The sequence below is a fragment of the Salarias fasciatus genome, chromosome 15 (assembly GCF_902148845.1).
Source record: "Salarias fasciatus chromosome 15, fSalaFa1.1, whole genome shotgun sequence".
NCBI lineage: Eukaryota > Metazoa > Chordata > Actinopteri > Blenniiformes > Blenniidae > Salarias > Salarias fasciatus.
Window position 1 is genome coordinate 3,236,927 of NC_043759.1, and position 16,265 is coordinate 3,253,191.

The following is a 16,265-nucleotide window of genomic DNA, read 5'->3' on the forward strand; positions in this document are numbered from 1 at the left end:
CTAAAAAAATGTTTGAAAATAACCACAAAAACTAAAAGCAGTAGGATGGAGTTAAATCACAGCTGTGACACCTCTTGAATACAGCCTCTGTTTTATATGTTTAGCAATTCAAAGAAGAAAAGTGTCTTCATTTCAGATAATTATCATGTTTTGTGCCTTCAGATGATTTTTTTTTTTTTTTTGGTGGAAAATCATAAAAATGCCTCTTTTAGTCATGATGGCAGCAGAGCCTGAACTCTGGACCGGAGTCTCCACAGAATGGGAAGATTTTCTCAGAAGTCTCCTTTTAAACACCCAAAGAATTCAAACCCAGAGAGTGACTGTTCCTGTCGGCTCGCCGTGGTTCTGACTGGACTTCTTCACACGCGCTGTTCCCCGATGTGTCGCTGACGTTCACAGGTACGGCAGGAACCTGAAGCTGCTGGAGGAAGACGCCGCTCAGCAGCTGGCGGAGCTGATGAAGCACGTCAAGACGTTCCTGTCCTCACAGAGAGCGAGGACCTCGACGCAGCTCGGTATCCTTCACCGGCATAATCCGGCTCCGGCATCAGATTACATCACAGTACGCTACATTATAGAGCATCTTCCTCCTCTGACATCCAGATTATAGAGCATCCATCCATCTGAACTGTTCTGCCCTCCTTCTGTCCTGGTTTCTCCTTCAGGCTGTTGAGCAGCAGCAGATCAGGAAGCCGTTCCTCTCCTGAGGAAACCTCTTCATTTAGAATTCTTCTTAGAAATCCCGTCCTGACGGAGTCTTGTCAGTCACTCACTTCCAGTTTCCTCGGGTGTCTTTGCCGTGGAGTGTTGAGTCAACCTGCTCTCGGTGTTGCGTCAGGATTACACCTGTGTATTCATGAGATAACGTGCCTGTGGAAGCCGCTTCCTGATGAATCTCATGCATATTTGATAATTAGAGACAAATCTCGTCTGCTGTTTGTGTCCTCGTTTATTAAACATGACCTGTGATTGGAATGAAACACTCAGGAAAGTCATTTCCAACCGGATTACTCGAAGTTTTTAACTGAAAACAGAAAACGTTCATAATGTTTTGGACGTCTGTTTACAACTTCTCCTCTGAGTCTCTCATAATGCAGCTATTAGAAAATATCTCTCAATTCAGAATTTTTTGAAAACACTGCAGCTGCGTCTCCATGGAAACGGGAAAATAACTTCAACCTCGTCTCCATGGAAACGAGGGGAAAACACAACTTTTAGAAATCACTGTGACTACGTCTCAGTGGAAACGGGAAAATGACTCCTGCTTGGTCTCCATGGAAACGGGGCAAAGCTAGTTTCTGAAACGCTGCCACTGCTCATGAGCACTGCGGCCAGAGTGAACGGCTCTTCAGCGCATGCTCCGTCAGTCGTTCTCTGCAGGGTGTGTGTGTGGCTTCATTCCAAAAACAGACTGTGCCAACTTTTCTGAAAAGGTGCGTTTTCTCTTGAACCATTGTCATGTTTAATATCGTCTTTGTTAAATTTGGAGATAGAGTTTAGTTTATTTTTTTGTAATTGATGGTACGTATGGTGGTAATTGATGGTACGGCAAGACTAAAGTGCAGTTTTTAAAAAAAGAAAAGTTGAGTTGTGGGTGGTCAGGGGTCGTCTTCCCATTCAGAAGGTTGACGGTTTGATCCCTCATGCTGTGTGAGCGAGTTAATGAAGCACTGAATCTGACAGTCAGACAGTCTGGAGTGTTTTTCCGACTGAACGCCGGCCGAGCGGCGGAGGCTCGTCACCTCTGGCCGACCGAGACGTGTCCTCCCGTTTCTCCGTCCAGACAGATGGCTCCGTCCGCGGGCTCGGGAGGCGTGGGGAATCTGCTCCGAGCAGAGTTTCTGTGGGTCAGGACTCTGGTTTGTCGCTGCAGCGACTTCTCTGACCTCCCAGCAGGAAGTGGAGGTTAAACCAGCAGTTTCTGAATGAGACGCTCACTCAGGTTATCGGGATGATCTGGATTCAGTGTTTTCAGAATTATGTAGTGGCAATAATGAGAGGAAGGAGTTTCTTTTGCCTTTTTGAATAAAATATGATGCAGTATTCTTAGTCATCCACAGAACTGGCTTTTCACAGATCTTATATATTGAGTTAGATGAGAAGTGAATAAATGCACCAGTTATTATTACAGCAGATTTACCTGGAAATTTAACAAATATGAAAAACTTTCAAGCCAGCATGAAGTCTGCCCTTTGATCCAGTGTTGGATCGTCTTATTAAAGCTTCTGTTAGACATACAAGCGCTAAACATTGAGGGTTGAACCTTTGAGTGATGTTTCAACAAGTGTCACCCTGAGCATGTTCGTTCTTCATCAGTCACTCAGTGGAGTTTTAGGTCTTTTTTAGAGGTTAAATAATAGTCCTGGATAAAGTTGGAAGGTAAAATGTGTTTATTATGAAGCCAAAAGCTTCTGTTGTGGTTTTGTTTATTCCTCCAGCTGCTTCTGTTGAGTGACTCCATGCACCACCTAGTGGTGGAAGTTGGTTGTACTGGCTTGAATTTGATCAGCTAAGTCGGACAACTTGCTGAATTTGGGAGGGAAACAAGCAGCACGTCACCAAGTCGTCATTAAGATGCTATTATGAGTGTTTGGTCTCGTTTTGGACCGTCATCAAACATTTTACAGATTGCACCATTTAAAAAAACACTGAGCTGAGCTGCAAACAGTTTTAAACCTCTTCCATATCATTTGTTTCCTCGTTCTTAAAGAAGCTGATATGAATTAAACAAAGCAGCACACATCCTTTGATTTCTCTCGGGGCAGACATGTGACTCCTTCACTAATTCCCCGAGCGTTTAAAGCATATTTGACATGTTGCAAATATATGGAGTGAATGTTTCAAGGGCAGAAGTGCTAATTAAATCTTTCTGTGCGCGTTCCACCTAAATAAAAATTAAAGGTCGACAGCCTTCAAAGGCAACTGCTCAGCAGAAAGACATAAAAAGGAGCAGCGAGCGTTGGATGGCCCGGGGTTGTTTTCTGGAGCGCAGCCAGATTGCGTTCTCGCTCCCGACGAATCGCTGCGCGGTTCTCCTGGATCGGGACGGAGATCCGCGTATCATTGCAGTTGTTTGCTGCCAGCAGGGTTTGAATGAAATGATCAAACATCAAAATGAAGTGGCTGTAATGAGCGAGATGCCGCAGAGGCTGAATGAAGCGCTTTCTGCAGCGACGCCGGGTTTCACCGTACGGAGCAGCCAGCCTGCCGAGACGCTTAGCTTCCTGACGTCCGTCAGTTTGGGCTGTTTTCACCTCAAACACTCACACGAGGAAAGACAGACGCCAGTTTGTGGACTTTTAACTCTGCATTGTGTTTTTCCAGCTTTAGTCGTTAGAACAGTCCATTCCAGCATCGAACTGATTAATACATGGGGAGAAGATGAATGGATGAAGGGATGGTTGGTCGATTGAAGGATTCGGGTGGATGAATGGTTGAAGCAGTCACATAAATGGATGGATGGCTGGTTGGTTGAAGGAGTTGATGGATGGATGAATGGATGATGGATGAATGGATGGTCAGTTGGAGGAGTTGATCAATGGATCAATGGATGAATGGATGATGGATGGATGGTTGGATAGTCAGTTGGAGGAGTTGATGGATGGATGGATGGATGGTCTGTTGGAGGGGTTGATTGATGGATGGATGGATAATGGATGTATGGATGGATGTCAGTTGGTGGAGTTGATGGATGGTGGATGGATGGATGGTCGATTGAAGGATTCGGGTGGATGAATGGATGATGGACTGACGAAAGGATTAATTTTTGAAAATCACACGAATCAATGATGGATGGACAGACGGACAGATTAAGGCAGGGATCCCCAACCACTGGGCCGTGGACCGGTACTGGTCCTTGGATCATGTGGTATCGGGCTGCAAAGAGAAAATAAAGTTTTATTTGGAAATCGGAATTTTAAATATCTGCTATTTGGCTTTGAGTTTTATTTTGAAAAAACCTTTACTTCTGTCAGAGTGTCTTTTTTTGTCATGCATTAAGTCCATGTGACGTAGGGTGTTTCTGTGTGTGTTCATATGACTGTAGTGTGTGTGTGTGTGTGTGTGTGTGTGTGTTCAGCCTGTTTTGGCTCTTTACCTCGGCCCTCCAGTCACTCTGCAGGACGGCTATCCGGGTCACGACTGGCTGCTGTCCACCGTCTTCCTCCTCATGGCTGGAGACATGGAGCGCTCTCTGAGCGTTCTGCTGAACCTCTCCGCCCTGCTCGCCTCCGCCTTCGTCTGGCCTGCCAGGATCCACGCCTCTGTGAGTAGAAACGACGACCATGTAACAGTGACCACTTCTAGAACCCGTTGTACGCTGGTTTGGTCTCTTCTTTAAAACCGTGGACACAGGTTCTTTTGGAACGGGTGTTTATTTCTGGCACGATTTGCATAAAACCAAGACGCAGTGAGAAATTAAACCAACTCCAGTGAAAATGTCAGCCGTCATATAAACTCCTCCACAGGAAACCAAGAACTCAGGAGTTCAGTTCCACCTTAAAAACACTTTAAATTTTTAAAGTATTTAGGGTTTTGCTGTCATGAAAACGTCCCGTCGTCTCGTCTTAAGTCGTCAGAGTCGATCTCGCCTCGGTCGGACTCGACAGAGTGTGTGTTACGAGCTCGACAGAGCCGGAACGCCGGTCCTCACTTCAACCTGGCAGTGTGGTCGATCCCGTCAATACGGCGGTAAATAGAAAAGGGCACAAATGATTAAGACACCACACACACACACACACACACACACACACACACACACACACACACACACACACACACACACACACACACACACACACAGACTCAAACTCAGACTGTTTATGGCTTCATTTCATTACTGAGCTGAAACCTGGAGACTTGAATTGTTTCTGAATCTGTTTCATTTTCATCCCGGTTGAAGTCAAATCAGCATGTTTTAAAATAAAACTGTCCGATTAACTCCAACACCTCATGTCTGCAGTTCATAAATAACAGTGCAGCAGACAACTGGAACTATTTTTTAAAATGAGATACAAGGGCCAAACTCGTCACAAATACTTTTAAAGAAGAAAAAAAACAGTGGCTGCCGTTTTTTCAAGATGGCCACCATCCTAGCATATACAATCAATGTTCAGATAAGTTGGAATGGTAGTCAGGTGCATTAATATAGTGTAACTCACATCTGCCCAATAAAGAAACCCCCTGGCTGATATCCACCAAACGTTTGGAGGCCATCTTGGAAATGATCTTTTTAAATATATACGTAGAAGATGAGTTTCAGTATGTAAGTGTTGCATGGTAGTTGTCAGAGTTGTTATCTTCCTGGTTCTTCACAGTTAAATGAGGTGACAGTATCCGCTGAGAGCTGCTTCCTGTCTTGTCGTGACAGGTCCATCTCCCCAGAGAAGTGGCCGAATCGGGCGTCCCGCCAGTCTACTGGTGCACCGCTCACTACGTGGAGCTGCTGCTGAAAGCCGAGGTCCCTCTGGTCCACTCCGCCTTCAGGATGTCTGGATTCACCCCGTCACAGGTATCGTCTGGAAACCCACCATCTGGGGGAGGCTTCTTCAAATTAAGAGACGTGGAGATTAAATGCAGGAAAACGCTGAAAGACGTCCAACGTGAGGCGTTGATAGAGAAGAGAAACAGGAAGATCGTATAATGAGGTGTGATGTTTTATGTGAAAAAGTGATTCAGAAATGTTTTCTTGTTGGAACAGAAATAGAAGAAATGTAGTTCTCATGTTAGGCCACTAGTTGGCACTGTTTTTGAAATGAAACCACACACACATTCTGCAGAGAACAAAACACTCTAAACATTAACAATAGGAGAACACACACATTCTTATGGACAGAACACCAAGTTGGATTGTTATTATCAAGTCTAAAACTGCCAAATCCCAGGAGGATATTACTTTCAAAAAGTTGTGCTTTTCGCCCATTCCCATGGAGACCCAGTCGGACAGTTTTCAAAAAGCCATTTTCATGTAAACGAACACTCAAAATGCTCGTAAACTTTTCCGTTTTCACCTCCAATACATTGTCGTTGGAAGAGGAACGTCCAGTTTTCGGGATGTTTCGTTGTGATTCAGTATTTGTGATCGTGTTCTCACCTGAGTGTTGGCTGGAGGGGTTCCACTCCACTTGATGTTGATCGGATGTTTCTGGATGTTTCCGGTTCTGGACCGAGTTAGACACGAGAGGCGTCCGTCAGAAGGTGAAGGTCTGAACTGATGTTTGACTCTACGGTATCGACTCTACCTTTCAGACCTGATGTTCTCTGATCCAACAAGCTGTTCTTCTTCCAGTCAAGACGTATCAAACCGCGGTGATGAAAGGTTCCTGAAAGCCTCCTTTCATTCCCTCCATTAGCAGTCTCCACTGATCCAACGGCGCCCGGCGTTTTACCAACACGCCGCTGTGAGAATTAGTTATTTCATTAAAGCTAATTGGCTGCGGATAAGGAAAGCGACAGGACGCCGTCTTCCCGGCTGCGTCCGTCTGACTTTAACTTCCTGTCTAATGACGGATTCAGTTTGAGCGGCACGGTTCTCATTAAGTGAGTTCTTTTTTAAATGAGCCTGAAATCATCCTTGAACCTCAAACTTTGGTCGACTTTGTTTGAAATCCTGTCAGGTTTCACCACATCGATTGTCTTGATGGATTCTTCACGTCGTTTCCTCCATAAACTCAACTTTTTGATATTTTCTTGAACCTGAAGTGACCCTATTGCTCTTAGTGCTGGTTGTCTCTCAGAAGGTTGGAGGTTCAATTCCCCATCTGTCCATATGTTGAAGTGTCCTTGAGCGAGACAGTGAACCCCGAACTGCTCCGATTGGCTTGACTGAGCGTCTTGCACGGCAGCAGAAACACTTGGTTTAAAGAGTCCACATTTAGCCAAATAAAGTATTACTGAGGTTTTTTTAACAGAGCAGTTTGAGCGATACTGCACCAAGAAACTCTGTTGTTTGGATGAATATTCTGTTTTCTATTTTCTTCTCCTCTGATAAAATCTGGATTTTCACTCTCTTCCTCTTCAGACACGCCTCCTGCGATGCTGTTGGCTGGTTCTGTCTTCATACACTTTAGAAGGCCAATGAAAGATGGAAAACATGTAGAACTGAGGGAATGGTTTGAAAAAAGACGGCGGCATGAACTTTTTTCTTGTTTTGGCGTTCACCTAGAGCACTACTTCATCCGTAAATAGCTAAAGGGACCAACGGCTGAGGAAAAGACAAATGTGATCTAAAAAAAATGGATCTATAACTCTGTGTGAACATCTGAAGATGTTAAAAGTCGCAGAAATCAGAAGAAGTTCTCTTTAATGTGCTGGTTTGAGGTTTGAGAGACTCACCGTTTCCTTCAGTTTGAAAAAATAGGTTTTCTTCCCTGATTAGTTTAGTTGAATCCTGTTCTCCTAAAACATCTTCAGACATCAGTAATAAAGTCTTATAATGTCCTCAGGCTTTGACCAGGATCTTCACAGTGTTCAATTCTTTCATTATTTACCATAAACAGAACGGGATCTTGTGTTTCCAACATGATCAAGACAGATAAAGGCGTGTTGAAAATCAGAATTTCTTCTTCAGTTCACATGTAAATCAGCATGTGCGGCATCCCGTCCATATTTCCTCATTAACTCCACACTGATTGGCCAGAGAGAAGCGATTGGCTGCATTTCTAACACGATACGACCCAAACGCCGCGGTCTGCTTCCAGACGGCTGCATCCAGCGGTTCAGCTGGTTTCCTGCTCCTGGCTCTGTCGAACACCTCGTCCTTTCTGTGTTTTAACCCCTGACACCTGAGTCTGGATCTCTGATTTCATTTTAATGCTCCGAAGACGAAGCGTCGTGCTCCGTCTTGAGGATGTTGAATCCTGGAGCTGTGCGGCGGAACTGGACGTACAGCTTCGAACACGGGAACATGACGAGTCGGAACGCTGCAGATGTCAGTATTATAAGAGACATGATGAGACGGGAATCCTGTGGGTTCATCTGCTCTGGATTTCGAGTCAGGCTGCATTTATACATTTCAGAATAGTTTGACTTTAATGGTAACAATCTGAAAATTATGTCCGGCTGTCGACTATTGATGGATCTTTATTTTAAACGTGTAAAAAAAGAACAAAACAAACAAATTAAATGTAAGAAAAGGAACCAATTTACGTGAATTATACAAATATAGAAGAGAACATCATGTGTCTTTGATTCGTGCTCGTCTGGATTTACATAAACCAGAGGGATTAGGAGGAAGTGGAAACTTGTTTAATCCTGTCCCTTTGGATTTATGTCGATGACTTAATCCTATGAATTTGACGTCAGCCTGCATTTGTTACATGATGTGATAATTGGATCATGAGCAGCGTTTTCATGTATGCTTTCATGTTCATGTAGCAGCTTCTGTTTTCTACAACAGTCGCTGAACCTCCGTCAATCCAACACCGTCCTCAAACAGACCAATTATCGTGGTCGTCACCAAGAGACGGCTCTTTACATCTGAATTAAAATAATGATCGACCTCCAGGCAGTTCGTTCCATTATTTTGCTCCTCAGATGGTAACACAGGACATTTTCAAAGTATTGAGCACTTTATGAAGCTTTAACTCTAAAACTACTGACTCTGTAAATCTCGTGACTCTGGCGGAAGACATTGTTCTTGCCGTGTCTCCACTGAGCGTGTGCAGGAGAGGCTTTCCCTCCGTCTCCATGGAGACAGAGCCTGCTCAGAAAGGCTTGTTTTCCCCCGTTTTCAGAGGCTCTTGGTGCTCAATGTTTGTTTCAATGACTCAATACACCACCTTGTGGTGAAAACTAGAATTGCATGAATAAATGACCTGTGGCAAAGTTGACAACAACGTGTTGATCCTGTTTTTTAAATGTTGACAATCAGATAACCAAAACTATGATACATTTTACTTTAAAGTTAACATTAAAGTGCCAGAAAATGTTTTTGACGTTGACGTTTTGTCCTTTTATGAGCTGCAGCTCATTATCATCACAAAGACCTGATGTCTCTGGGGCGAAGTGATACTTTAACACTCAGCTCGGCTCTTCTTTGTTTGGGGGAAATAATGTTCACCTGATTCGGAAAATGGAAATATCCATTTAACAAGTTTGAGCTTTGAAAATTTCTGACAAAACTTCATCCGGGAGAGTTTTAGTAAATGTGTGTGGATGAAGGACTCCTCTGATATCTGTCACCACAGACGGAGTAGTAACATCTGGAACTGTCACCCAGCACTCTCTCACAGCGAAATGAATGGATGAAAAACTCTATGGTAGTTTTTAGCTCCCTCTTGAAGGGTCAGGCATCCATTCTTCACTGCTGTACTGGTTTTAAGTAGGATGATTGACGTATCGGCGTTGATAATATCAGTATCAGTCCAATAGGTTAAACTGGTTTGATATTAACAGCTGATATTTATGTCCTTCTAGCTCCCGTTCTTTGTGGGTTAGAGTTGATTTAAGTCGATCAATATGCTGAAAAAAGTTTGAGTTCAGTCATGGATCTGATTTTTTTGATTTAGTAACTTCATAGATGTGAGCTGGCAGGACTTGAATGGTTTTTACATGGTTTTCAGAATATAAAACATCATAGAAACTTATTTCTATAGGAATATCGATATCAGTAAAAACCGGCAATCGGTCATAACCACAATATTAATATTGGATATCGGTATTGCACAAAATGCTGATATCAGTGCGTCCTTCGTGTTAAGCACAAAAACTTTATCGAAAACCATTGAATCTAAACACAGTTTGAGTGTTGAGAGGATTTGTGATTAGTGTTGGTGGAACGAGATGATTTAGAATCAGGTGACAAATTAGCGCGTTATCCTCAGAGTGAAGACGACACTTGTTAAACCTTTTCCACTTGAGAATCTTTCCATGCGTTGGAGGTTGAAGGTCGTTCATGGGAGAGTAGTTGCTCAGTTGTCTTTGGAGGCAGACTGCCGTCGCTGCGGGGAAAAGACTCACCCTGCTGTTAACTAACGACTGTTTTCCTTGTTTTAGTCCAAACCTTCAGCTCATTTCCCCCTCCTGCTTCCTGCGGGTTTAAAATGAAACATCACACGAGCACCTTCAGATAAGCGAGGGCTGATCCGCCTCGTAATTGCCCGGCTCCGCGAGGAGACGGTGTTTTACAGGAGAAGACGGATCCCCGGCTGAGAGCTGACCCGCTCGGATCATTACCGGCCGCGGGAGCCCGTTTATGGAGGAATGAAAATGAAGAATACGGCGCTCACCTTTGAGTTTTGGCTCACAGAAACACGAGAAGCCGAGTTTTTAGAAGGATTTATCGTGACGGGAAGTGCTGCAGAGTGATGCTGCGCTGGATTTACTGCCAGAGGGTTGAAAAACAACGAGCGTTCTCTGTTTGTATCGCGGCACACACACATCAGGACGGCGGTCCTCCACCAGCCGAGGGGAGCACGAGCGAACATTAGGGCAGTGGAAGGGATGTGTGTATGGCCGGGCGCCCTGCTGTGTCTGTGACCACGGCGGAGTGTTATTTGTGTGAGTGTTTGGAGTGTGAAGAGTGAAGCTCCGGGGCAAACGTCACGTTCAGGTTCAGCGGCGTCGACGGCGAGAAGTGAGACTCTGAGTCTCACCGAGCGGCGCTTCTCTGGGATACGTGAGCAGAAATGGAGACACCTCACCTCGACAGGACTCCGGTTTGATTCTGAAGAGTCTGCATGTTCTTACTGAGCATACCAAGGATCGGGATGGATGGACGGATTAATGGATGGATAGGTGGATTGAATATTGGATGGATGGATTAATGGATGGATAGGTGGATTGAAGGAGTTGAATGGGTGGATGAATAGATGGAATAAATGGATAGATGGATGGACGGAATGACAGATGGATGGGTGGATGGTTGTTTGGATGGATGGTCAGTTGAAGAAGTTTGATTGGTGAATGAACGGATCTTTGAGGACTTGGATGGATGGATGGATGGATGAATGAACTGTTGGATGGTTGAATGACTGAATGGAGAAATGGATAGAGGATGAATAGACTAAAGGATGGATGAACTGATGAATGAACTGATGAATTCCCAGTTCATGTAAGCATTTAGGTAATGTATTAATGAAACAGACATAATGTGGCTTTTCTGTATTTTTACTCCAGTTTCACATTTTAAAGAAAAACATACAGACACAACAGATAAAGAAACATTTTCTTCTGACATTTCATTTCGATTTATTACATGAATTTCTCCAGAATTTCTACCAAACGTCATTGGGATCAAATCCCGGTCATTATTGCGTTCACCTGTGTTAAACACTTCCAGCTGGGACCTGAATCCTGAACCCTGCGGTGTTTGTCTGTCTGCCTCCAGATGTGCCTCCACTGGCTGACTCAGTGCTTCTGGAACTACCTGGACTGGACGGAGATCTGCCGCTACCTGTGCACCTGTGTGGTGATGGGACCCGACTACCAGGTCTACATGTGCGTGGCGGTGCTGAGGCACCTGCAGCCGGACATCCTGCAGCACACCCAGTCCCAGGAGCTGCAGGTCTTCCTCAAGGTCAGTCCGGCCAGACCCTCCAGGGTCTCCAGGTTCTGCTTCTCTGTAACCTGGAACGTCTTTCAAGGTGGAAGTTTGATCACGAGTTAGTGCTCACCCGCCCTGCAGTCTGGATGTGATGGGTTTATATTACAAAGCCAAGACAGGGATTCAAACCGTGGTTCAGGCAGAGGCGAGAGCACAACTATCGTATGGATCGTGTTCACCGGGCACTGCAGTGTGAAGCAGAGAGAAGTTTCTGAGTTGTTTCGGACCGCCGGTCAGATTGGACGACTCCCCGGACGTCAGGAGTGGCGTTCTGCGGGACGTGAGCCGAGGCGGCGCCGGCGCCGGCAGGAAGCGCCCGTCCCTCATTAGACGTGCCGTTAACACCGGAGCGAGCCGCCGCTGACACTCTCTGTGAATAACAGATCAGTCGTGGAGCCTTTATCTGAGGAGGCTCCTCTAATGAGCTGTAGCATCAGATAGCGCTGCGACAGGCCGCCTCCGACAGCCTCACACACGGCACACACTCCACACACTCCACACACTGCACACACTGCACACACTCCACACACTCCACACACTCCCTGTCCCGAGCTGAACCCCAGGAAGTCCGATGCTGCCGAACCGCCCTCTGTGAGGGAGCGTTTCACCGCCACATATCCGCTGTGGGGACCGTTTCCTCCACACTGCGCTCCGTCTCACTGTCGGCTTTATCTATATTTCATCGGGATTAAACTTTGAAAAGGCAGACGACTTGTGAGGATCATTCTGACGGCTGAATAGAAGCAGAGCAAGAAGACACAGAGAAGGAGAGTTTGTCCTTTCAGGCTCCAGAACTTCCCAGATTAGTGTCCATCATTTTCATTTAGCAGATGCTTTATGCTCCCCCTGACCTGACACCGTATCATGGTGGGTTGGCGGGGGGGCTGGAGTGACCACATGATCCCAGGAGCGATGTTGTCGGGGGCTTCATGCCCCTCGTCGGGTCCTTAAGAGAAAAGCAAAAAGAAGGACCGACACGTTGCCTGGTGTGGTGCAGCCGGGGCCCCGCCCTGGAGCCAGGCCCGGGGTCGGGGCTCCATGCGAGCAGCTGGTGGCCGGGCCTTTTCCCACGAGGCCCGGCTCAGCCCGACGGGACAAGTTCCACAACTTGAAGACAAAGCATTGTTCCATATCAATACCGTCCAACTAATAATGACTGAACTACATGAAGGGAAACCTACTCTGAAAGAATCATTAGCATGTTCGAATAAAAATCGCTAATGCTAACACTGTTAGCTTGGCATGCTAGTGGTCATGATCAGCATGTGAAAATTTAGCCAACAAAGCGATAAAATTCCGATGTTTTCTGAAGTGACTTCACGATCTACATTTGAAAATATGCAGCTGATCTTCATGAATTTTTGTAAGATTTTTGATAATTAACAAGGATTGATCCACTTTTTCTTTTCTCTTCTTTAAAATTCCATCATTTTGAATTTACAGAGCATGAAATTTCATCTTGTGTGATTTTTTTTTTTTTTTTTTTTTTTTTTGCCGATGTTGCATTTTGCCGATGTTGGTGATGCACTGTGCAGCTCATTCTCAATGCTGCGTTCAATGTTTTTTGGTAGGTTTCATTTGAATGAGAAGCTGCAGATTCTAACTATTAATCCAAACCTTTGGCAGAAACAGATGACCTTCCTTCACGAGTCACTGGTCATAATAAACTCTCCACGCTTCAGATTATTCTAATTAATAATCCATCGCCATCGTGGCTTCATCTCGGTGGGACGTGCTAAAGAAAACAGAAATCTTCAGTCATTAGCTTTAATTAGGCTCCTTAATGATCCCAGAGGGCTGAAATACGAGGATCCGGCTCCCGTCACCTGCTGCAGCCCGTGTCGCATTCCTGCGTTATTTCTCTTTTCTCTTTTTGATAAATGTGTGTTAAACTCATATTAGCGCGGCTCATTATCATCTCATGTTTATTTCATCCTGGCGTTTTCCGTGTGAGAGAACAACGGGCTGGAAATCCTCCCCGAAGTGATTCCCAGCACTCCTCTCCGCCGGCGTGCTTCAAGTGTGAGCAGCTGTTTCTGCGACGCCACGGATCAACCGAGCAACACCTTCGCTCCTGATGGCGTTTCAGGGTTTACAGGGAGAGGAGGCAGCCGGAACGCCACTGCTTTCTGTTCCTCAGGCGGCGATCGAGTTACATTCAGCATCTTTACTCACAATATAACGTTTTAATAGTTCCCTGTCTGTCACATGTGAGTCTTTATTAGCTTCGGTATATCATCCCTGACCTTCAATTCACCAGATTAAATTAAAATCAGGTTTTTTTTCTTTTTTAATCAGATGTGCCGCTGTCTGGATTAATCACAGTAGAGTTCATCATGAGACTCGTCTCATCTTTCTCTTCAGAAATGTAGAATATGCGATTATCTGATTAGCAGACTGAGAGTCGCACCTCGACAGGACTTTCATCTGTTAAAAGAAGCATCATGGAAAAGAAAAAATGAGTAACGTATGAAGAAAAATGCTGTAGCACTGTGACTGAAGATGAATTCAATGGTCTAAATCTCCTGACATTACCGATGTAGCATCCCGGCTGATTGATGACTTCTCTCTTGAACTGATGGTTCACAATCTTTTTATTGAACAGAAGACAGTAAACACACCGTGAGTCAGAGCTGAAAGAAATGAATAAAGAAAACATTGGTGTACAGATGTGTTTAGAATCACTTCAACCGTGGAAATTCTTGTATTCCCCATATTTAAAGCTTTTAAAAAGTGATGAAAATGTATTATTCCATTGTTATTTAACACCAATAAGGAAGTACAAAAAATGAGATACAGTTGTTCTATCTCTTAAACTGAATGCTGGTAGATCGAGTTTGGCATCTGGACGACAGACGACTGGTCGAGCTGGGATCATTCCTCGTCCTGGAGGTGAACCGGTCCCCTGCTGCCATGTCTGAGACATGTCCTGTCTCCGGGGACTCGAGGCCGCCGGAGACGGTCGCGCCTGTTAAAGGAATACTCCACCCAAAAAACGATTTGGCCTCATTTTCTACTCACCCTCATGCTGAGAAACACTCTGGAGCATTGCTTTGATGTCTCAAATGCAGTTGGAGATCTTGGGGGATTTTCGTTTTCCCACAAACAGGGACCGACAGCGCCCGACAGAAAAAACGGTTCATAAAGTCCACAAAACGTGCCCATTTTCCTTCATACTGCTCGTCCGCTGTAATCCAAGTGTCCTGAGCGCGTAACGTCCATAATTAATTCTTAACGAGGTCATTTAGTACATTTTAAGAGCCTAAACAGTGCTCTCTTGTACTGCTCCAGTGCACGTCTGCGCGCACATCCTGCACTACGGAAGCCGCGGCAGACCAAGCCAGACGCTTGGCGCTTTCAGCAGGACACCGAAGTCAAAGCTTTAAAACAGTAGCCAATCACTTTTGTGATTGTCCACAGCTCGGTCACTCACAGCAGAATAAAAACAGCGGAACTTCTTCTTCTACGCTTGCAATTTTGAAAAGTAGTCGCTGAAAGCGCGCAAGCGTCTGGCTTGGTCTGCCACGGCTTCCGTAGTTCAGGCTGCGTGCGCAGACGTGCACTGGGCAAGTACGAGAGAGCACTGTTTAGGCTCTTAAAATGTACTAAATGACCTCGTTAAGAATTAATTATGGACGTTACCCGCTCAGGACACTTGGATTACAGCGGACGAGCAGTATGAAGGAAAATGGGCACGTTTTGTGGACTTTATGGACCTTTTTTTCTGTCAGGCTCTGTCGGTCCCTGTTTGTGGAAAACGAAAATCCCCCAAGATCTCCAACTGCATTTGAGACATCAAAACAATGCTCCAGAGTGTTTCTCAGCATGAGGGTGAGTAGAAAATGAGGCCAAATCGTTTTTTGGGTGGAATATTCCTTTAAGCTGTCTTGTTTATTTGTCTGCCTCCTCGTTACCTGAGAGCTGAGCAGGCGTGTCCTTCAGATTTAATTCCATTTCCTGTGACTTTGAGGCAGATTGAATGTAAAATTATTTTAATGAAACGGTGATTTCTAATCATCCAGACCGAGACGCCACATCTGCCTCCATCCCCGTCTCAGAAAAACCAATGAACTGACGATAATTGCACAACGGCGCCCACAACAATCTGCTCTTCGGACAATGTTTTTAAAAAGAGCAGTGTGGGAGCTTGTGATTGGCTGGCCGGCGCTCTGGAGTGGCGCTCCAGCCCTCGCTCTCCAGGGATCACAGGGAAGCCGCCACTTAAAAACCTGCTTCCTGCGCCAGAGCAGACGAGGAGCACAGCTGAAGAGAACCTCACCGATCCGTCAGGAGTGAGGGGTTAAAGGCCCAGTACGGCCTGGACAAGTATCGATTTGGACGATCTCTCTTCATGTCAGCTGATGTTGAGGGGGCGTGGCCGACCTTCGACATGTTGGCCACGCCCCCTGCCTACGGTTTAAGGACTCGTCTTTCTCTACAACAGGGACGACGGTTCTGAGGAAGACGGGAGGAAACTGGAAACAAAACAACCACAGTGGAGACGAATAAACCATGAAAACTTAAATTCCAAGCATCAAACGGAGGAATGCTCCAAGATGACAATGTTGACCGATAGTGGAATCAATTTTAACATTGCAGTTATGGTCGATAATCCCATATTTACCATTGTTTAGTATAAAATCTAAGTTTGAATACTGAAAACCGCGTAAACACTGAGTATGAAAAATTAGCTAATTTCTTTAGTTTCTTAAACTTTAAATAC

At 45.2% G+C, this 16,265-nt stretch overlaps 1 protein-coding gene across 1 annotated transcript in view; it reads left to right on the forward strand.

The window, feature by feature from the left end:
* tbc1d32 (TBC1 domain family, member 32) overlaps positions 1 to 16,265 on the forward strand; it is a 77,271-nt gene that overhangs the window by 54,622 nt on the left and 6,384 nt on the right. The window contains 4 exon segments of the mRNA XM_030110574.1: positions 400 to 515; positions 4,110 to 4,264; positions 5,369 to 5,509; positions 11,327 to 11,515. Coding sequence (XP_029966434.1) covers positions 400 to 515; positions 4,110 to 4,264; positions 5,369 to 5,509; positions 11,327 to 11,515 — 601 coding nt within the window.